Source organism: Rhineura floridana, chromosome 12, assembly GCF_030035675.1.
Source record: "Rhineura floridana isolate rRhiFlo1 chromosome 12, rRhiFlo1.hap2, whole genome shotgun sequence".
Lineage (NCBI taxonomy): Eukaryota > Metazoa > Chordata > Lepidosauria > Squamata > Rhineuridae > Rhineura > Rhineura floridana.
Genome location: NC_084491.1, coordinates 22,019,479 through 22,043,514, shown reverse-complemented (window position 1 = coordinate 22,043,514; position 24,036 = coordinate 22,019,479). Strand labels below are relative to the sequence as shown.

Genomic DNA, 24,036 nt, shown 5'->3' with positions numbered 1-24,036 from the left:
AAAGTCAATAAGTTAAAGACCAAACTACTGTAGATGAGATGGCAAGAGGCAGGTGATTATATTTCATGTCCTTTATTTTTAACGGTGAATGCAGCCATGGAGAGGAGGATTAGATTGGGGCATGGCACTGGGGAAAGGTCATGGTTTAATACTTTCCCCTTGGAATGATTCATCTGATGAAAGTCACACACCCCACACCCCAAAAATCTATTGTTTGTACCAAGAGGCAAACAAGTATAGGTATTATATGAGGATCTTCTAAAGCTGGGTCAAAGTCTTACCACTCCCATTTACTGCAAACAGGATGTGTTTTCCTGCTGCTTTCCGGAAGCAGGGGAGGAAAAAATTCCCCACAATTTTCACGAGGGATTTGTCACTTACCTTAATGGGTATCACTTAAGTTACTGTGGCAATAGCCTCATGTCACTTCCCACTGGCAGCATTTCCTGGAATCCCTTGGGAATGACATCATGAATCCGTGTGACATAGCTCCTTTCCCAAGGCATCCCCAGGAGGGCAGCTGGTGGTTTGCTTGTTTCCCCATCACAAAATTCTTTTTAAAAAATGGGGGCGGGAGAGAAGAAAAACCTGTGGGCACTTCATAAGGTAAGTAAGGTAAGTAGCAATGCTTTCTTGAAACTTTTGGAGAAGATTTCTTCTCCCCTCCCCACAAATTTTCCAGGATCATTTCATTCAGGATCACCTCATGGGGGTCGTACCTCAGTGGCAGAACATCTGCTTTACAAGCAGAGGTCCCCGGTTCAATTGGTGCCACCTCCAGGTAGGGCTGAGAGAGAATCCTGCCTGAAACCTTTGAGAGTTGCTTCCAGTCAGTGTAGACAATAGCTAGATGGACCTATCGTTTGACATGGCATTAAGAAGCTTCCCATGTTCATTTTGCTTCCAATGAATGTTCAGAACAAGCATTTTCATTCATTTATTTATTTAAGCACAGCTCTAGTATCTCCCTCTAATTAATTAGGTCAGGGGTGAAATATGGGGGTGGCCACATAAATAACTCTCCCACATGCACGTGTGTGTGTGTGCATGTGCATGCGCTTCTGCACAGGCAGACACGTACATGCACCATTGCATTGTATCAACTCATTCAGAAGGGAAATCATCATTACTTTTATAACACAGTCTTTCCCCCCACTTATCCATAACATAATTTGAAGTACAAGGGAGGGGAGAAGGTGCTCTCACAATCTGCTGAAATATCATTATTAAAATGTGCATGAAAAGTCAATTATGCCAGAGGGAGGTATTTAAGAGAAGCGAGTTTCCTTGCTGTGGGATTACACCTTGGGGATTACAGAGATTGCTGAAATCTTTGCAGCTGTTTAACTTAAAAGAGGAGAGGATTTTCACTGTCACATGTTCTCTATAGCCCTCGCAAGCAGAGGGCAAACAGTGAAGCTAACTTCCACCATCAAACAGCATAGAAGGCTATTATTCCAGCAAGGAATACTATTCACTGATACCTTTTCATTGTGTGAAACTGTGCAGAATTTTAGCCCTTTGTCTAAGTTTCAGTATTTGCAAAGCATCAGGTTTGTAGTCCTCATGATCATGAGCAGAAACACTTGGAATTACATTGACAGCACTGGAAAACAAATCAGAAGATGTCTGTAGATCAGCAGTCAGATGTTATATATAAAACATTTACAGAAGATACAGACATATATTTTATATATTTAGGGTGCAGTTTTATATACTGTTTATCTGGGAGTAAGCCACATTGAACACTGCTGTATAGAATTTGCTGCGATATCCTCCAAGGAGCTCAAAGTGATATACTGTGTATGTTGTCTCTCCCCCACCTTATATTCTTATGACAACCCTGTGAATTAGGTTAAGTTGAGAGATAATAAATGGCCCAAGGTCACACAGTGAGCTTCCTGGACAGACCATAGCTCAATGGCAGTGGTAGAGGATCTGCTTTGCATTCAGAAAATCCAAGATTCAATCCCTGGCATCTCCAGGTAGGGCTGTGAGAGACCCCTGCCTGAAACCCTTGAGAGCTGCTGCCAGCCAGTGTAGACAATAGCTAGATCAGCCTTTCCCATCCAGTGTGCCTCCAGATGTTGTTGGACCACAACTCCCATCTTCCTGACCACTGGCAATGCTGGCTGAAGCTGATGGGAGTTGTGGTCCAACAACATCTGGAGGCATACTGGTTGGGAAAGGCTGAGCTAGATGGACTCATGGGTTGACTCAATATAAGGCAGCTTCCTGTATTCCTATGCCTGAAGACTTTTGAAAAAAGGGGGAAGTGGGGTTGAAAAGGAATAAAAACAGGAAGGAAAATAAAGACACCCACTATATGCCCAAACTGTAAGCCCTCAGATTGTTTCAGACTCCCTTTTCAAATTGTTTGGCCTTTCATTTTGTTTTGGGGTATCAGCTGAAATGCCATTTTATTATTTTTGCTAAACTCCTGGAGCAAACAGAAATGACCCAGTAGATAAACATATTTATTCATTTACTATTTAATAGTTGTTAAAACACCTCATAAAAAGAGTTCTCTAGGCGTCATCCAAAATTAATCAAAACAACAAGGTAACAGAAAATCCAGAGTGCAATCCAGTTTAAAATCAAAATACAGAAAGAGCAACACAATAAAACTGAAACATGAATCGCGGGAGCTACAAACAAAGTGCAAATGTAGGAGCTGGAACTAAAACAACCAGATTCTCCAAAACCTTAGGAAACAAAGAAGCCTTTGCCTAGCACCAAAAGGACAACAATGTAGGTGCCCTGAGAGTTTCTCTAGGGAGGCCATTTGATGGCTTTGGGAGGGGAGCACCAAATATACCCTTCTCTCACAGCCACTCTCTGAATTTCAGATTCAGGAGGAAACTCAGAAAAGGGCTCCGTAGATAACAAGAAGGTACAGCAGGAACGGAGAACCATCCCAAGGGCCACATTCCCTAGAGGGCAACATTCTGGGAGGCACATACCAGGGGTGGGGGGGGACAGAGGCAAAAAACGGTGTGCAGCAAAGAATATTACTCTTAGCTTTATATGATAGGCTGCATTCTAACCATTCAAAGGTCAAATGTTTCTACACACACACACCACCCTTCATCAAGTCACCACAAAAGGCATCATCGCAGTTCAAGGATGCATTCCAGCCATGCAAAAGCACTCAAGGAAGGTGCTGATCAGGACCAGTGAGGAGGAGGAAGCATGGTAAAAGACGTGAGGGCCTGACAGAGAGGGCTGAAGGGCCACATTTAGCCCCAGGGCCCGAGGTTCTCCATCCCTAATGTAACAGGTATGTACATACAGGAGAAGAGCTTTTCTGTTAAATCAGTGTTGTTACTCTTAAAATGTCAACCTGATTATGATTGTGGTAGCAGTCATAAAAGACTACACCTCTCTTCCACTTCACCCAGATATTGACCACTTTTTTAACTAATTCTCCATGAAATCTCCCCTAGACTGCAATCCTGTGCCCAGTTTGGATGTAGGTGTAATGCCCCCACCCATTAGTGAGGAGCTGCTTGTGACTGCATTCTGAGGCATTCCAAAGCAGTTTGGGGGAGTTAGGGAATGTACTAAATAGAGACTGTTGGGAAAGAAGAATGTATATAGAATGAGTGAATTTTTTGTTCACTGGTAGCTACGGTTGCCATATTCCAGTTCCAGAAATCTGGCAGGCTAATTTGCAAATTATGCAAATTATTTGGTAATTATGCAAATTAACCATATTAATGGTTGCATTGTCCAGTTGTTTTATTTTTGTGCCTAGTATTTACCACTAAAACTGGGGGAGGATGTGAGGAAACCTTTTTTTTAACTTACATTTTCAGCCTTAAATGCCTAGACTCTAGTTCCCAACACTTTGGAAATATATATATATATATATATCCTGCCTTCAGGACAGCTTACAAAACAATAAAAATACACAGTCAGTCAATTAAAAGCAATATTGTGACCGAGAGGTTGTCTTAGCAACAATTAGGAAATGTGAAATGAACACTACAACCTGTAACACAAATAGAAATCAAGATTTCAATATTATCAGTTCAGTCAATAATCTTATCTAATTAGCTTCAAAGCAAGCAGTGCTGTCATAGAATCTTTTTCAAACATCAGACTATACTCCAGCATAAGTTTGAAGTACCTGAAGACACCCAAACTTATGCTTATGCTGAGCAGTAAACTGAAGATCAGCAAGTAAATAGGAATGATGTATTCTTTAGTGTGTTCAATATGCCACTAGAGAGAACAGAACTTTGGTGTGCAGCAAGGTTTGCCTGAACTTCAGAGTATTTTGAGTCTACAAATATTAATATGCTGCTTTTCAACAAAAAATTTCCGAAGTGGTTTACATAGCAAAATATATAATGTTTGAAATTTGGCTGAATAAAAGAAGATAGCTACAAACCAATCATTTTCATTTCAGATTTTAAATAAAGGAAATTCTCCCCAGTCCTTGCAGAAACAAGAATTGGGCTTTGAATATGTGAAATAGTAATAAAGAAAAGGAATCCTCTAACTATGTGCTGAGTGCATTCTACAGCACTACATTCTAAGCTTGCCTCTATTAATTTGGCATTAGGAATAAGATTTCAGCCACTGCCAGGGGGCAAACATGTAGCACCAAGAGCAAAATATTCCACATAGTAAGCAAATAACTTTTCCCAAGCTGGTGAGTATGGGGTGGGTTGTTCCATTCCTGTTGGTCTTAAGTGGGGGAACTGTTGCATCCCCCACTGCACTGAATATATGTAGAGTCTGGGTGTATGTATATATGTATACATGTGTGTGTATGTCACATGCATACTCATACACATACACTGACACACATCCATCCATCCATCACTGGGGAGGAAGTGACGTAGGGTGATCTTTGGTGGGGAGATGCCTCCCAGTCATTCTGAAGATGGAAATGCCGGCCTATGCGCTCCTATAAGGGTGGAATATAAAATAATAATAGTAGTAGTAGTAGTAGTAGTAGTAGTAGTAGTAGTAAAATACATTTTAGCCTTTTCTGAATTGTTGAACAGAGGATCTGCCAGACAACAAGATATGAATGAGGCTGCATTCCAATGCAACTGTACTTGGGAATAAGCACCGATTGACAGGGTATGGGCAGGGCTGAAAACTGCAAATGCTAATACCTCAGCCTTTTCTATGGAGAGGCTTGCTTTTATATTTGTATTTGTTCAGGGAGGGAGCATTTGGTGGATTCAAACCCTGTTATTCCATCCTCTATGGTGGCAGTCAGACCCTCCCACTGCATTCACCACTTAAGACACATACCCTGAGACACAGACGCAATTGAGATGAAAGCTGCTTCTCCTTGCTGATGCAACCAGAAAGTCTGTGGATAATGCCTGGAGCTGCATGTGTTGATCAAGTGAGCAAGTGCAGTTTTCTATACAGCTAGGTTCTGCATATGCAGTAGGCAGAAAGTGTAAAATTGATTTTCCCAGGACAACTGTGGTGTCCCTCATTGGCTAACAATAATGGAAGGCGGGAATAGGCTGATTTCTCACAAAATGGGCGGACACCTGCCAGCACATTTTGCCTTGCATCGCTGGATTCACAAGGGCTAGAAATTTGCAGGGGTTTTTTTAATGAAAGCTGGGGATCTGGGTCATTTAATGGGCTAAGTGGGCACCAGGTGGCATGGCTAGAATCTGGGTAAAACCTGGCTAATCAGGTAATATAGCAACCCTAGTGGTAGCCAACCTGATGCTGTCCAGATGTTCTTGGAGTTCAACTCCCATCAGCCCCAGCCAGTATGGTCAATGGCCAGGGATAAAGGGAACTGATGTCCAGCAACTACTAGAGGAGACCACATGGACTACCCCATCTTAATTGTTTTGCTATCTCAGGATTTATAGTTTGTTTCCATTAATATATTGTGAAAATTATTGTTAACTAATATAACATCTCTTTATTGTTAAGATCTTCAATAATTATAAATAAAATAGGGTGGCTTTGTTGTGATTGGTTTCTCCCCCCCTTTCCAACTGTCTCTTTCTCTGTGTATGAACTTGAGAATATTTTTCTATGATATTTATGTATGTATTTATTGCATTTATATCCCAACGTTTCTCTAAGGTGCTCAAGTTGGCATGCATAGTTCTCCCCCTCCTCATTTAATTTCCACAGCAACCCTGTGAGGTAGGTTAGGCTGAGAAGCAGTGACTGGCCCAAGGTCACCCACTAAGCTTCATGGCTGAGTGGGAATTCAAACCTTTGTCTCCCAGGTTCTAGTCCAAAACTACAATGGCTCTTCATAACCTCTGTTGGGGCATGTCATAAGCTCTCCTACAGGGTAGGGAACCTTTGGCCCTCCAGATGCTATTGAACTCCAACTCCTCTGAGCCCCAGCAAGCATGGTCAACTGTCAGTGATGATGGGCGCTGAAGCCTCATGACTTCTGGAGGGCCGTACTTTCCCTCATCCCTGTTCTACTGAATACAGTAGGACCTCCTTCCAAGTTAATTGGAAGTATTACATGTCAAACATGCTATTGAGAGATGTGTCAGTCAGCACTGCAACCAGCGTCGCAACAGACGTAGGATAACAATGTGTATGTTACAATGGCTGTGAAGGCGGATGAAGGCTGCAGCAGATAAAAGACTTCCAATTGTTGTGGTATCCATGCCATTGGATCAAAGCCTTTTTCTGTCAAGATTGTGTGTTGATCGTCGTGCGCCGATCTCCCCACATAAAACAAATTCACACACAGGCATCTTCCAAGCAAAGACCTTATCTTGGAAGACAATCTTAGCCTGTTCTGCTGTTGAGGACTTTCTTGGATCGTTCTTTGTCTGGTTCCTCTCCCTTGACCTTACTCCCATGGGTGACCCTGCTGGGAGTACATGACTCCCGACGGCATCGCTCACAGGGTTCATTGGAACACGCAAGCCCACTCAACACTGCAAGGTGACTATCCATGTATATCATTATCTTCAAACTTTTTTTGTGGACCTCTTAGACTAAATCTTTCTCCCATTTTTTAAAAAATATAACCTCTTTCTAATTCTACTTGATATTCTGTACAAAGGAGCAACTTTATCAACCCTTGGAAGGTAGATCCTCTGTTCTTTGTTTCTTTCAAGCAAAGTTCAGTTGTGGTTTTGATCTAAGATTCCTACCATATTCTGAAATTTCATTTATTTAAAGCATCTCCACACCCACAAAAAAGGCTCCCTGTCCTCAGGCTTGCAGTCTAAAATATACAGACATACAAGGAAAAATGGATAGTGAGGGAGGAGGGGGAAAAGACAATTCAGACATCAATTCTTAAAATTACAGTTCTTAAAACAGTCAGCTGAGATGGATACAATTCAGATGGCCTGATGGAATAGCTGCTACTAGTCGACAATTGTGCCATTATGCAGAGATGCTTAAGCTGTTTTCTTGATTTTTTGGGGGGGGAGTTATGGTGAGAGTGCTTGAGCATCTCTGCAAGACTGAATTACTTGATTTCATTTGTGCCCCATCTTTCTTCCACAATGGGCTCCAAGGTGGCCTACATGGGATTCCTAGGTAGTCTCCCATCCAGACATTAACCAAGCTCAGGCCTGCTAAGCTTCAGCAAGGTTGCTGTACTGAGTGCCCTCTTTGGTTCCCTATGCCTGAATTTCTTTTTGATAAACAAGGATGTCCACACTTTCTTGTCTGCAACATGGCAAGCCTTGTTCTGTTTGGTTACTCTCCTTTTGGTGACTCCATTGAGTCTTGTATTTCATTTTGGTTACATGTACAACTTAGGCAGAGGAAGTCTCATTTGCTACATAAGATCAGCTTTCACCAACCTGATTCCCCCAAAATGTTTTGGACTACAGCCATGCTGGCTAGGACTGATGGGGGTTGTACTCCCAAAACTTCTGGAGTGCACCAGGTTGGTGATGGATGCATAAGATGGTAAGAATACAAAACTGGGCACAGCAGCACACACTGATTTCTATCCTGAGATTTCAGAAACCCAGAATCTTTTTAACCAAACCTGAGTTAAATGAAAAGGAAAACTAGGTTGAAAAAACAAATTTGTGTTCCTTCATAATTGAATCTTATCTAATACCTGGATAATTGCTCATAACCTGTTGAGTTGTCCAGGTGCAATTATGGCATGTCAGTTTTTAATAAATCTCCAGGACTTAAGATCTTGCCCTTTGATGCTACCCATCACATCCTGGTCCAAAGGCAAGACAGAGGGGCGGGGAGAGAGAAAGCAATAATACTAAGCACTCCTGCATTCACTTAATCTGGGAGAATGCATTGCACTCTTTATGAATGCGTAGGAGAGGCTGTGCAGGAGTCTGCAAAAAGGTCACTGATATTTTTGGAGCGATAAATCACGAAAGGGAAAAAAAGATTTGCATTTTGGCTGTATAACATTCAGGGACGGATTAGAGAGAGAGAAGGGAGAATTCTTTGAAGTAATATTTCTCTGCTGACTTGTTTTATTAGCTCCCTTTTAACATGTTACATTATTGCTTATAGAATTTCATTTACTTGGATTGGCAGCTTGATAAATATGTCTATTGGCGATGATTTGGATTGCTCTGGGCATTAATATTATTAAAACCTGTCACAAGGAAATGTCTGAAAGATGACTTACTGTAAAGATTACAGCACAAAATAAATCACACAGTGGTATTTGTTACCGTTTATGGCCTCTTGGAGCCGAGTCAATCCCTTTTTATGTTGCATTATTTTTCAAGTTTTTATAGCTTTACATTATATATCGCTGTCAGAAATGAACAGATGGGGTGTCAAACATGAGCTTTCTGAATAATTCCCACCCTCGGGTTATTTGTGTGAAGGACAAGTGTAAAACTCTGTTCTCCAGGAAAGGGAGACAGGCAGGGGTGGGTAAATGTGTTGTTACATTAAAGAAAGCAACCCCCCTTATGTTTTTGTCAGCTTGGACAGGGTGGTTTTAACTTCTGACCTCACCTGGCTTTTACCCCACAGTGGAGGTTCTTGGGAAATTCAAGCTGCCTGTATTTTTGCTGCAGGAAACTCTCCTTTGCATCCTAACGCCAGAAGGCAGCACCTGGCACATCAGAAACATAGTTTGCCACTTTCCCTCCCTTTCTTTTTAGGAAAAAAAAAGAGAGGAGAACACCTGTCTGCCAAATCAAGGATGCCTTTGAGAGTGCAGTTAATATGAGTGAATGTGCCATTGGCTCATTTCTCTGAAGCATGTAGGAATGGCACCAAATGTGCCTTATTCTCCCAGAACACTTCTTGTGTAAGAAAAGGAGTGGGGCAAGCCACAGCCAGAGGGGCTTAGCTCTGCTGTGCTTTGCCTTTTTTTGCTTTGCTGTTGTTTTTGTTTTTGCCTTGCCTCAACCATGAAGAGCTACAAAACTCCTTCCTCCTTAGACTCTCCTATAAATGGCAGTGATTTAGCTGTACAGGCACTAGGGATGGGCAGATCTATCAATTTCAGTTTCTTTCGCTTTCTCATTTTTCCAGTCTTCAGTTCAGTACTCCTCATGAACATTCATCAGCTTTTTACTGCAATTTTCTCCTAATATACTCATCTTTGAATGCATTTTCCCCTAATATATTTATTTTATTTATTTATTTTATTTTATTCAATTTTTATACTGCCCACAGCCAGAAGATTTTTGCAAAGCAATTCCCCCTATTTTAATGCATTTTTGTATCTCATATTCAGGAATACGTGAATTTGTGTGCAGACTCTACCCTAGTATATACAGTTTTTGTATACACTTTTTATTGAAAAAATATATAAAGAATGTAACATATAAACTGTACTTAAAACAAAGAAGAATGAGAGAAAAGCCCATACAACAAAAACCTATTGCAATGCTATAAAATATATGTGCTTTTTGTACATATTATGTGACTGGAGAACTGCACTGCATAATTCAGAGAAGTGCACATTTTGAAAGGCGGCTGTGTTTCAATTTGTGTATTGTTTCAGAAAGTGTGAATTAGGTAGGGTTGTTCAATGCATCCCTAACAGCCACTTCCATTTTCTAGTTCCCTTGGCTTGCTCATGAGTATACTTTGAATCATTATGAGGTTATTACTTATGAGAAGTAATATTCCTTAGGAGGAGGCCTTTCCCAGCATCGAGGGAACCAGCCAAAAAGGTGGGAAAGAGGTCTGCTGCCTCCATGTGAGGGCAAGTACCCCCAGCCTTCTCATGCATTGTCCACCTTGGGATGCAAGCAGGCAGCAATTTCCATTCTAACCTGTATTTTTCACAATCAGTGCTGCTTCCATTCCACTGCAGTTCAGTTTCTGCCAAATGCTAAATTATTCATCTCACTTGCCCCTATTTAATGTAAGTTATGTAACTGTTTATGTAACCTATGTAGCCTACATTCATTTCAATGTAAAGGAAACATCAAAACAATGTTAAAAAATAAGTATTTAATTACATACTGTTTGTGGACTTTAAAAAAACTCCCAATGATGTGAATGAATTCCAATAGCATTCACTTGACTATCTTCCATTTCTGAGCACAGACAAACATATGAACTGCAGCAATTTCTTCTTCCTTTTTTATTTTTGTTGGAATAGTCCAACTTCCATAGCTCTGCCTCATCCTTCCATTATGGTTACTACTCCGAAAGGGTGCATGCATGTGCTCACTCTTCCTGGACTTACAGAATTTGATCATTTTGACCTGGGTTAGATCATTCATATGAGGACTGCTAGGATTTTGATGTGTTTATGAATTAAGGCAAAACATGAAGGCAGATGCTTCATACGTATATTTTGCAGATATGATAAACGTCTGTTCTGTTCTACTTCAGACTGCCGGTGGGGGTTCACATAGCTGAATGTTCCTCCATGCAACCATATTCCTTGCAATATTCCTGGGCTGCAACTTAATGGTAGAGCACATTTTTTTTATATGCAGAAGGTCCAGATCCATCTCTGGCATCTCTAGGCAGGGTTTGGTATGACTCCAGTCTTACACCCTGGAGAATAGCTGCCAGTCAGTATAAGGTCTGTTAGCATGAGGCATTGTTAACTAGCATGTCAGAGGAGATTTAGATTAGAGCAAGGCCTGGATCAAACTCCCTACAGTTTAAAAGTTCAGCCCTTGCTCTAGACTAAAAGTTCATTTTGCAATGAGTGGAACTAGCTTCTCAAAAGTGAAATCCCCCCCCCCCATGCACACACTCTGCAAAAAAAATATGGTTGTGTTACTGACATCAGAATGTTGTAGAGCCAGGTTGCAAGATACACTGGGGCTCTGCATTCTACCATGGATTCAGCAAGGTCCATTCTTCCCCCACACACCAAATAGGACCACGGAACCCACTGCATGTTGATTCAGACAATTATGTATATTTCCATGGGACTCAAACTGCATAAGTTAATGGGAGTTCCTTGTATGTCTGTCATGCCTTAGCATGCATTGAGAAGTTCAGAAAACAGCACTGGTGAGATGTGGGGGACAGAAATATATGATGCTTTGATTTGGATTCCTGCATTGAGCAGGGGGTTGGACTCGATGGCCTTGTAGGCCCCTTCCAACTCTACTATTCTATGATTCTATGATGTGAAAGGGTAGATGTAGGATTCTTACATGCCAACACTGATATAACTGCAAAACCTAGATATAGCCATATAAAAGATTTTGGCACCCGAGACCTAATTAAATCTCTGGGTGGAGTCCCTCCAACAAGTAACATCACATGTTGTAGAAAAGCCGGCTATCTGAATTCAACCTACCTACTCCAAGTACATAAAGGTGAGTTGGCTAATTGTGAACGTGTGTAAACTAAGCTATTTATAATCTGGCCAACCCTTGGTTCTGTGTTGAGGATGTGATGAATGGCTGAACCCTCCTGGCAGTACACTCTGTATACTGTAATTACCCACAGTAATTTCTAACATTTACAAATTTACTGTAAATTACATCGTAATGACTCTTATTTAATTGCTGGATTGAGAGCTTGAGTTAAACAGGTAGGAAGGGGATTGAGAAGGAGATCCAGGCAATAAGGGGCACAGCTGGCCACCTGCTGGATTTAGGTTATGAAAATATATACCCCTTGGGTAGGACCAAATCCTGAACCCTTAAGTGTGCATTGGATTTGCTCCATGCAGTTAGACTTGCCAATCACACAATTCTCAATTTCATTCCTCCTGCAAGCGACTGAGACTTATTCTCCCATGACTGGGATCCAAAGGGCTGCCTACTACATGCACAGGGGATTGTCAGCCTCCCCCGTCCAGTAATAGCCCCATGAAAGCCTGACTCCAAAAGTAAGGGCAGTGGGGGTTTGTCCATTTGGGCAAATGGGGAGTTGCCCCACCAACCTCAATCTGCCCCCAGCCAGCCCATACTTGCTTGCCTTCTTACAACCAGGCAGGGGGTGGCTTTGGCTGTTATGGCTCTGGGTTCAGTTGCTGTTGGTCTCCCTGTCTTCTGCTCTACCAGTCCCAATGAGCATTAGCCACCACTTGGCACTAGGACATGCAAATGCACGAGACTGGCATCATTGGTCAAGAGCATTAGGCACCTCACAAAGCCCATACCCTGATAGAGGACCCACTGTCAATCCATGGAGCCCTTTGCCAGCCCCTCCTTGCTATTTATTTCTGTTCACCTGACTTCTCCAAGTACATAATCAGTGAGATAAATGAGAAGAAGGAGCATTTACCTCCACATGCCTTGTTCTCTGTCTCTGAGAAGTCCAGGGGGAAAGGCAAGTGAATAGGCAACTGCAACAGCTGGGGGTTCACTGAGAACACTTTGTCCAAGCTTCCCCTCTCCCTCCCCCACCCCCAGAAAACCCCTGGAACAAACCCTGCAAATGCTGGCATGATAGTGATTTTGAAGTGCATATGAGCCCCTTGGGCCCCGGCCCATAAATTGATGGAATGGCATCATGATGTTTTAGTTTCAAACCCTTTCTTAAAAATTCTTAACACTGAGTTTGTTCTCTGCTGCACACTGAGATAACTTTCAGTGAGTTCTCCATTGTGACTTTGATATTTCTTTTTTTGATCAAACAGACTGGTTATGTGATGTTAATTCACTTCCCTAATCAGAAAAAAGAAGACTCTATCACCCTATCCAGATCCCCACAAATCTGTTGACAAGCAACACCTTTAATTAAATTAGCCCACTAACTAGCTACTAATGGAAAATGTTGATTTAGTGGTGATAATCAGTAGTAGATTATTACAACTTGCTTAGTGATTGGTTTTACCTGTCCACAGAAGCTTTTTGCTGATTAGGGGCTGGAATGCTTTAAATAATTACCCCTTTTCAATTACAAACAGCACCTCTACATATGTGCTAACTTTATTACTTTTCACAAAATGCTTTGCCAAGTTGTTCTAAGCCAAGTGGTGTTAATTCATGGCAATGGAAAGTGGGGGTGAACAGAGGCAACCAAGTTCCAAAACCATAGCACTGAAGTGGCAAGGGAAACTTCTGTAGCCTCTGTGAAAGAGGATTTCACACAGTCACTCCAACTGTATGTTCTTATGAAAACATTACTAACTGGTGGGATTGAGAGCCCATGTGGTGCAGTGGTTGGACACTGTGGTTGCTTTTGTCTGTCATCTTGCCCAAGGGCTCCTTAAACCTGGAGCTGGCACTGCTTGGTGGAAAACAGCTTCCCAGCTACATTTCAAAGAGCTTAGCCTTTAACTTGCTTAGGCAAAACACAATCAGGGTTGTGAAATTTCTTTGGAAGGCTGGGCCATTGTGTTCATCCCTGGCACTCGGTATCTGTGCTGATCTCTTCTAAGCCTCTCTTTTTCCAGCTTCATGTTCCTGATGATCCCCAGTGCAGATACTGTATTCACCACAATGATTCACTGTTCTCCCAAGAAAAGTAGATTCCTGAAAGGCTCACATCATTTGCTGAGAATATGGCAGAAGGGAACATTAGTTAAGACACAGAGAGACAGATGAACATCTTCTTTTTTATCCTTTTGCAATGCTATCTGGAGAAGGATGCCTTTGTGATGAAGTGTGCTCCAAGCAGTCTTCCCTTTTTATTTCCCTACCCAGGGCTCTGACAGGTGTTTCCTCTGGGGCATAGATGCTTCCTATAACATTTTGAGTGAAGGGAGATATCATCTGTGACAGCTTGTGTACATAGATCATGGTTTTATGATGATGGAAAAGTGTGCACTGATTGATTTGCTGAGCTGGGCTGAGTTAAAAGAGCTTGCAACAAGATAGCTTTGCTCTTGCCAAAACACAATTTAATCACCATCTGACCGATCCATCATCCAGGCAGGAGGGAGGAGGTTTCAAATGCTGGGGAGGTGCCATATGACTAATGGACAGAAATGTCTATTCTTGGTGTAGGACAACTGAGATACACTGGCTAACTTATCCTCCCATATTATCCACTAATATCAGTGATGTTTTGGGAAGTTCAGGGGTAGAGCATCTGACTATTTTTCATCTATCCTTGCATCGTCTATTCTTGTTGTCAGCAGCCCTCCAATTTCTCAGAGTGAGAATGGGTTGGCAAATTTGGATTGGTCATAGCAATGTGTAGAATACAATCCATTAGGGCCATGCAGAGAGACACTCCTCCAGTTTTACTCCATTGTCCCAATTCAGGGCCCTGGGTCATACAGACCTGCCCTGTGCTGCCTTGTGGACCACCAAGCTCACCCAGTATCCAGTCCCAGATCAATCTGCGGCTGAGGCTAATATTTAATTAAGGATTTAAAAGCATAATTAAGCATATGGGGGGAGAAGGAGGAATCATATCTCCTCCTCCCCTGACTGAGATCAGGTCAGTTTGATTCTGCATGGTACTGCCAGGGAAGCTCCTTGCAAAGGAACAGGAACCTGCACCATGCAGGATGGAATCTTCCTGCTTACCAGCTGGTTAGTAAAAGGTCCCATCATGCACAGTGCTGCCTCAGAGGTGGGGCATCTAGCAGGAAGAAAAAGAAAAAGAAGCCAATCAGGAGAAATGGGGTAGGAAAGCCCACACTCTGTGCCCAACTGACTCTCCTTCCTGCCTGATGCCCTGCCTCCTGACAACCCAACCTAATGTCTGGATCCCCTCAAATCAGTCCAATTTAGCTTGGACTTCAGCCAAATCCAGTGTACACCCTTACAATATAATTCTGAGCTTTGCATGCCGAAGGTCCCAGATCCAGTCCTTAGCATCTCCAGGTAGGACAGCAAATGTCCCATCCCTGAAACACTTGAGAGCCACTGCCAGTGTCTGTACTCAGTACTGAACTGGATGGACCAATACTCTGATTCGGGATAAGGCAGCTTCCTAGTGATTCCTTTCAAAGAAGCCCATTCTAAATTACTAAGAACATGACCCTCTACTGGTGTTTTGATTCCTGCTTTGTAAACATGACCCCAAGCACACATTCTAACCTCTGCTATTCACTGAATACTATATGGGTATTTGGCAAGGAGCCATCATTAATTTCTGGTGCCATTAAGGAATCAGCTTTCTGCAGCATGTATAACTTCAATTTAATTTCATGATGAAAGGGTATTTGTAAACCCTGGAAAACTTTCAAGGCCACAAGGCACTCTGTATATTTGTATGCACTTTCCTAGAAATGAAATGTGAGCCCTCAATCCTATGCATGTTTATTTGGAATTAAGCTAGTGTTAAATTGGGCTTACTCTCAGGTAAACATGGATATGATTGCAACCTTAACCTGATATGAGCTTTCAAATGAACACACAAGGGCTTAAACTGGAGAGAGGGTGTACATGTGTTCAGTGCACCAGTTTAAACTCCGCCCATGTTCTCACTTTGAGTAGGAAGGTCTAAATGGGTCTTGTAAGTGATTACACATCTCCTCGTGATGAGGAACCCTGCCTTACCAGTGTGTTCAGCCGAATGTGCTTACAAGCTCCCATCACACCATCTGGGAAGGGTAGAGCAAGCACATCCAGGGACATTTAGGTTAAGGCTGGCATGCATATATCCTCTTCTCCTCCTAGGTTTAAGCCCTCCCAGGTTTGTTTCTTTGAATAAGACTCTTAGGAACATAGGAAGGTGCCTTCTCCCAGCTCAGATTATTTGTCCATTGAGGCCAGCATTTTCACTGGTAGCAGCTCTCAAGTTCCAAAGCAGAGGGCTTGCTACCTAGGGATGGATAAATCTGTCCATTTCAGTTTCTCCCAGCTTCTCATTTTTTCCAGTCCTAACTTGCATTCTCCACATTTCCACATCAGTTTGTGAATTTTTTAAAGAGACAATTCGCCAGCATTTCTCCTAACATCCACATTTTTGTATACAATTTTCCACATTTTTTTGCAATCAGTTTCCCTACCCTAATGCAGTTTTGTATCTCATTTTCATAAATATATGCATTTTAATTCACACTTTTCAGTACTACATGCATTTATATACACATTCTTTGATGGGAGAATAGCATCATGAAATTTGGAGAAGTGCAAAGTTCAAAGGATAGCTATGTTTTGTTTCCCGTATTGCTTCAGGATGTGAAAATTAGGTAGGTTTGCATTAAAATGCAAACCAAACTGAATTTCTCCCCCATCCCTATTTCCACCTGATCCACTGGAGTATGTGGAGATTGAAACTGTGAATTTCTGGATGCAAAGCCCATCCTCTACCACTGAGAAAGGGGTCATTACAAAATATTATTAGAAAGGCATTATTTTCCCCAGTTCTATCTCAGATCTGCTTCAGCCATTACACCCAAGTATTGTTTGCCACATGTGCAAGGGTCAGAGCTGTAGCTCAGGGGCATAGCATCTGCTTTGCATGCAGAAGGTCCCAGGTTCAATCCCCAGCATCTCTAGGTAGGGCTGGGGGAAAAAAACCCTGCATGAAACCCAGAGCTTGGAAAAGTTACTTTTTTGAACTACAGCTCCCATCAGCCCAATCCAGTGGCCATGCTGGCTGGGGCTGATGGGACTTGTAGTTCAAAAAAGTAACTTTTCCAAGCTCTGAAACCCTATAAAACCACTGCCAATCAGTGTGGACAATACTGAGATTAGGGAAGTGCTAGAAATCCGCCCAATTTTGATTTGGTACCAAATTTTCCATTAATTCACTTAGGATGCAATCCAATTCACCTTTCCACTGGGCCGGAGTGAGTTGGATGCTGTGGAGCCCAGGCAGCACCGGCAGGCCTTCTGCTGCAGCTGAGCCGTGGCATGACCAGGAGGCTGCCGATGCTACTGGGGATCCGTCGGAGTCAGCCAGCCTGGTGGACGGAGGGTGAGCACAAGCTGGTGGAAGCCCCCAAATGGGGTGTTCTGGAGGCATGGTGGGGGAGGAGCCACAGGCAGAGGAGCTGCGGGGGGACTTATACGAGATCCTCCTTGTGTTCAGAGCCCTCCCCTGGGTCCTACTCTACCTGGAAACTCTGCCAGCCAAAAGGCTGGCACAGTAAAATAATCTCCATTATGGTCTACAGGGAGCCCTTACTCCCCAGGAGGCCTATTTGAGGGAGCTGGGGCTTCCCAGCTGACTCCCAATGGAGCCGGCATTCAGCCAGGCCAGTGGCTCCTGAGCGGGAGGAGGATGCCATGGAGCTTTCTGCTGGCTCCTCCTCTGCTGGTCACCCTTCCACTGGCTTCCCAGCATTTGAATTGCTCTGCCCCTTTCATTGTCGATTAGATTTTTATGTAGCAATTTTCCACAGCTATTTTCGAAATCATATTTATAAAAAAAAGAAATTCACCGCTAAAATATTGATATTAAGGATGGTGGTTTTATTGATATTTCCATTCAAAAACCAGTATTTCTTTTCAAAATTATCGATATTAATATCAATAGTTTTTCCAATGGAAAAAAAAAACCCGGATTGGTAAAAGCAGCAGTTAGCAGACAAAGAACAAGCTCAAATCAATGCTGGCCTGTTAAGTCAAGGGGATGCTTTTGAACTGGCCCCGGCCAACACATCCCATCCCTAACTGAGATAGATGGACCAATGGTTTGACTCAGTATAAGACAGGTTCCTATGCTCCTGTGCTGTCTCTCTCCTGAAGTTAGCTGTTATGCTTGTTCATAACATCTGAAGGGGAGTTTTCATAGGAAAATTTCTCTAGCTTTGCACAGCACCTTCTTTGCCACTTCATTGATTACACAAAGAGATGTCTTTTGTTTCACTCAACTGGTTGGCATCCTGTTGGTTTGTTTTGGAAGCCGTGTGGAACTTACTCAAAGAGCACATGTTTTTCATTCAGTCCTATGATTTTCCATTCAAAAGCTTATCAGACAGCAGAACTGGGGAAGACCTCAGGCCTGAGACCCTAGAGACCTGCTGCCAGTCCAAGTGGAGGCATGCAAAGATAGATGGACCAATCTGAGCTCATGTTTGTTTGTGATGTGATTGCTCAGTCAAACAGTGGAATCTGATAGACTTGCTCAAGGTATAATGCTGTGTTTAAAGTCTGAATACTAGCTCAGCCACTACATCTGATTTCCAAGAGAGTAGGTGGATGAGTGGGAGGAAAATGCAAGGTACAATGCAATGTGATATTCCCCTAGAAAAGCTCTCACTTACAATGATCACATTTATCAATGGAGCCGCTTTCCCAGAGACGTCATTCTTGATGAGGTAAATATGATGTTAGCCAGACCACATTTGTTTCCTACAACATCATGTTCAGGGCAGTGGTCCATTAGGGTGAGTGGGGCCCTGCCCCATCAACCTCAGCCTAAGTTCAGCCAGCTCCCTCCCGCCTTCTTACTTAACAACCACTCCAGGTCTGGCTGTCAGTTTCCTCCCCCTCCTTAGCCCCAGTGTTCACTTTTTAGAACTCAGCAGGGAGGATGGGAACAAAACTAGAATAAATTGGCCCTGCCTGTGATTTGTTCTGACCGCTCCAGTCCCAAGGAGCACCAGCCACCACTGCATCAGGGAGCCCATAAGATTTTCTGTGCTTGTTACACTGCACCTCATCTGAAAAAATGCCTTTTAAGTGGAGACCTTATCCCAGACTGCATCTGTGTTGGAATTGCTTTTGAATATGTTTTTAAACCTTTTTTTAAAAACAAACAAACATGTTTTTTAACTTTTTTAAAAAAATGTTTTTTAAAACTTTTAAAAAATGTTTTTAAAGATGTCTTATATTTAAAAGTCTGTTTTTATGATGTTTTAGAGTGTTTTTAGTGCTTTTGTTTGCCACCCTGGGCTCCAACTGGGAGGAAGGGCAGGATAGAAATCAAATAAATAAATAAATAAGAGAGTGCAAAGTAGCATAAACTGGGTACATGTGTTGGATCATATGCAAATTCATAACTGCTTTTGTGGGTGGGGTGGAGGACCCCAAAATAATCAAGGGGACACACACAAGTAATAAGATATCTGACAGGATAGAAGTCAGCAGGTAATGGTTTTATACTATTACTGTATTTCCATTATAGTAAATGTTTAACATGTTGAATTCCTGCCTGCCACACAGCAAGGCACAAGAGCCTTGTTGGTCCCCAATGCCAACCTTCAACCATGCAAAGAAGTTTCATAGGTAGTAAACCAGTTTTATTACTTTAGGACTTTCATCCATTGATCTTAGATCGGCATTGGTACATTCAGTACAAAACCAGGTGAGGTGTTTCAGATGGTGCTGGTGGGGAAACGGATCAAAAGAGATTTAAGATTTTTTTAAGATTTGCAGGAGCCCACATTCAGATGCTTGGATAAATTCAAGATCCAAAAGCAAGCAATGAATTCTGAGAGCATATGTTGTGGTTATTTTTTTTTTTTAAAAAAGATACAGTATAATGTTATCAACACAAATCAAACAGCCACTCTCTCCTTTTCCTTTTTTCCTTCTCGGCAAAACAAATGTAAGCCTTTGACATGAATATACATCCATTTAAGTGATTAAACCACCAGCAATCATCCACCCACCTACTCTTCCCAACTTCCTTATTCTCTTCAATCATGTATGGGAAGGAATTAATCACACACACCCCATGTGGTGCTACAATAAATTTAACAGCCTCCTCCAACTGCATTTTCCTTTTTTTAAAAACCCACAAACAAACAAGCAAACAAACAGAACCAACCCATCAAGAGACTGGGTAACAACACTGAAACTATCACCCTTTCTTAGCCCCTCCCTCCCAATATTAGCACAGCAACACTGGACTGACGGATTTTATTTGCATTTGCACAGTTGTTTACACACTCATATAAAAATGCATGAAATTAAATCTGTTTGAAAGAATATGAAATCCTTTCTTCGCTGCTACCTTTTGCTTTTGGGTGGACATGCTATTGCCCACTCACAACTATATTAAGATGTCAGATTTCTCAGTCATTTTCTCTGAACAACACTCACTTCTCCACCTGGAAAGGTGTGTGTGTGGGGGGGAAGCTTCAAAATGATCTGTGACATCCCTTCAAAATGAGCCAGGTTGTCCTTTCTCCACTGTCCCAGCCTAGAGAAAAATACAAAGTCACACATGCACCAGGAAAGACTAAAAACAGCTTCAAAATGAACCAGACAGTCCTTTCTACATTCTCTGGAGAAGAGACTTCCTGGGTCATTTTGAAGCCATTTTTTAGTTTTCCCAGGTATGTGTGTTATTTTGTATTTCTCTCTAGCACTCATGAGTCGCTCGTTAGCTAAAAAGTGAAAACAATGAGAAGTTCATATCTCAAAACAGGTTCAGAGGAGGGCAACAAGAATGGTCAGGGGATTGGAAACAAAGCCCTATGAGGAGAGACTGAAAGAACTGGGCATGTTTAGCCTGGAGAAGAGAAGACTGAGCGGAGATATGATAGCACTCTTCAAGTACATGAAAGGTTGTCACATAGAGGAGGGCCGGGATCTCTACTCGGTCGTCCCGGAGTGCAGGACACGGAATAATGGGCTCAAGTTGCAGGAAGCCAGATTTCAACTGGACATCAGGAAAAACTTCCTAACTGTTAGAGCCATACAACCATGGAATCAATTACCTAGAGAGGTGGTGGGCTCTCCGACACTGGAGGCCTTCAAGAGGCAGCTGGACAGCCATCTGTTGGGAATGCTTTGATTCGGATTCCTGCATTGAGCAGGGGGTTGGACTTGATGGCCTTATAGGCCCCTTCCAACTCTACTATTCTATGATTCTATGATTCAATGATTCAAAAAATAAATACTTTCCAATGGTACATGGATATTTTGCTTCATATTTTTCATTCCTCAAAACCCAGAAACTTGTTTTCTTAAAAATGAGTAGGGTTGGGGTAGAAATTTGATGCAGTTTGTATTTACATGTCAACCTACCTAATTTGCACTTTCTGAAACAATGCAAGAACCAAAACACAACTATCTTTTGAAATTCACACTTCTCTGAATTTTGCAATGCAGTCCTCCAGTTAAGTAATGTGTCAACAATTCATATACTAGGGTAAAGTGTGGATTAAAATCCATATATTAGTGAACATAGCATACAAAATGTGTTTATTGGTAGAAATTTGCACTAAAATGCTGACAATTTTCATGAAGAAATGGTTTATAGAAATGTGGAAAACTGAATGTAAGATGGTAAAATGAAAAATGGAGAGAATTGAAACTGACAGATCGATCCATACCTAACTCAGAGTCCGGGGCCCCTGTTGGCTCTGAGCCAGCACAGCAGCATTCCCTGTATCCTGCTCTCAGCAGCCCTTGATCACCCTATTGAGCAGGTTATCTCCTTGACCCCCATTCCCTTCTTTGCCCCCACCCAATTCAGTCTTGTCATCAATTCATGCCACTTTTCCTGGTACAAGATTACAAAAAACACTTTCCGTCCCTTTTTCAAATTATCTAGTCCATGTCTCAGTAATCTCTTGATTTGATTACTGCAGTCTTCTCAATGATCTTCTCTTACCTCACCGTGGTCTGCTCATGGCAATCCAGCACTCTGCTGCACAATAGATGATAGATAGATAGATAGATAGATAGATAGATAGATAGATAGATAGATAGATAGATAGATAGATAGATAGATAGATAGATAGATAGATAGATAGATAGATAGATAGATAATTCAGTTCTCTCATTTCTCTCTGTGTGTGTGATGCTCGTCTTTAAATTCCCACACAAGCTTCCTGTCCACTCTTAGATCCTCCAAACGCTTCACATTATTGCCATCAAAGTCTTTCATGGCCCTATTCCTCCATAGCCTTATATCTCTGTTCTTATATCCTGAGACATTCCTGCCTATGATCTTTGTTCTTCCAATTTCACCATTCTCAGCTATCTGAAAGTCTCCCTGACCCCTGAAACAATTTTCTCTTTCTTGTTGCTCCATATGCCTAGATTTGTGTCCCAGAATGCCTCTGTGAAACACCTCTTTTACTTTCAATAGGCCGCTCTCAGGTTTTCCATGAAGCCTATGGAACAGCCCCATACTCACAGTTAGCGATGGGGGAGAAATGTGATTCAGTTCGAATGTGCACTTTCCACAACAATATGAGAACCAAAACCCAGGCATCCTTCAAAATTTGCACTTATTTGAATCTTGCAATGCAGTTCGCCAACCAGCCAACGTATACAAAAATGTATACAATAAGGGAAAGTTTGCATAAAAATGAATGTATGAGTGAAAATAACAAATATATTCATTATATGAGAAAAACTGCTTGCAAAATGTGTACATTAGTCAAATCTGCCTACACAAATAATGCTGGAGAATTATCATGAGGATGCTTTTATTTAAAAAAAAATTGCTGCAGAAATGTAGAGAACCAAATTTAAGATTGGAAAAATGAGAAACTGAGAGAACCAAAATTGACACATCTTTCCATCTCTACTCGCAGTACTCTGATACTGCAGATGTAACTTACAATACCCAAAATGCTTGCAGCTGTAATCGCTGCACATTCTTTCCTGGCAGAACTTTACCTCCATTATTTCCCCCATCCTCTGTTGTTTCCTTTTCGTGTATTTCCAGATTGTAAGCCCTTTGGGTGGAAAGAATGAAGTTTTCTCATTCTTTGCGTAGTGCCTTGTATATACAGTAAATGGTGTCATGTTGCTGCTGCTACTACTACTACTATTGGTGATGTTATTTTAATCAACACCATCATGGATTTCTTTGTCCTTACAGACCACCAGAAATCTTGGAAGATGAGTACAGTGAAACCTCTCTAGACTCCACAGGAATGTTCCATTGGTGTGAAGCTGTTCCTTTTGAGCAGGCCCTCCTGGTAGGTGCACTGTATGTAGGATGAGTGTTAGGCTATTAACTTCTTTTGAGCAGGGTTCCTGTGCTTTCAGCTCCTGAGTGGCATGCACACACATTCACATGGTGCATCTGAGAAATGTTTCACATTGGGGAAAAGCTTCAGCTCCTGAATATGTGCTTTCGTGCAGCCATTAAAGGCATCATGTCTGGCTCTAAGTATGCTGGATCCCCCTGGGTAAACTGTGCCCTGGTTGCTTGACTGAGTGGACTCTGGTGGGCAGGCAGCAATAAACACTGGCAAAACTCTAAGCCCACCTCCAGGCTTAAAATCTTTATAAAAAAAGCACACAAGGAAAAAGAAACAGGGAGGGCAGAAGCATGCATTAGAGGTATTGTGAGAAATTACCATGGCAGCTACACCAGGATTAATAGGAAAGGGGTACAGCTCAGTGGTAGAGCATTCCCAATCATCTGCTCCCATTGGTGGTACATGCCCTGGTCTCCTCTCGCCTAGACTACTGTAATGCGCTCTTCATAAGACTACCCTTGAAAATGGTCCGGAAGCTGCAACTGCTACAAAATGCGGCGGCGCACCTGATTAAAGGCAGCCGCCGGCGAGATCATACCACTCCAGTGCTAAAAGAGCTGCTCTGGTTACCAGTTGCTTACCGGGCCCAATTCAAGGTGTTGGTTTTGACCTTCAAATCCCTATACGGTTTCGGCCCAGTCTATCTAAAGGAGCGCCTCCAGCATCATCAGCTATGCCGCTCAACAAGATCAGTCTCAAAAGACCTTCTCTCCATCCCATCAGTCAAAACAGCCAAACTGGTGAGGACTAGAGAGAGGGCTTTTTCAATTGTGCCCCCCACCCTGTGGAACTCCCTCCCAAATGATCTCCATCATGCCCCTTCTATGATGAGTTTCCGCCGGGCCTTGATGACCTGGCTCTTCAGGCAAGCTTTTGGGGTG

At 42.2% G+C, this 24,036-nt stretch overlaps 1 protein-coding gene across 1 annotated transcript in view; it reads left to right on the top strand.

The window, feature by feature from the left end:
* The window catches only part of KCNU1 (potassium calcium-activated channel subfamily U member 1), a 115,928-nt gene that overhangs the window by 47,975 nt on the left and 43,917 nt on the right, over positions 1-24,036 (top strand). Inside the window, exons 21-22 of the mRNA XM_061593375.1 lie at positions 17,014-17,175; positions 22,990-23,089. Coding sequence (XP_061449359.1) covers positions 17,014-17,175; positions 22,990-23,089 — 262 coding nt within the window. The remainder of the gene's footprint in view (positions 1-17,013; positions 17,176-22,989; positions 23,090-24,036) is intronic.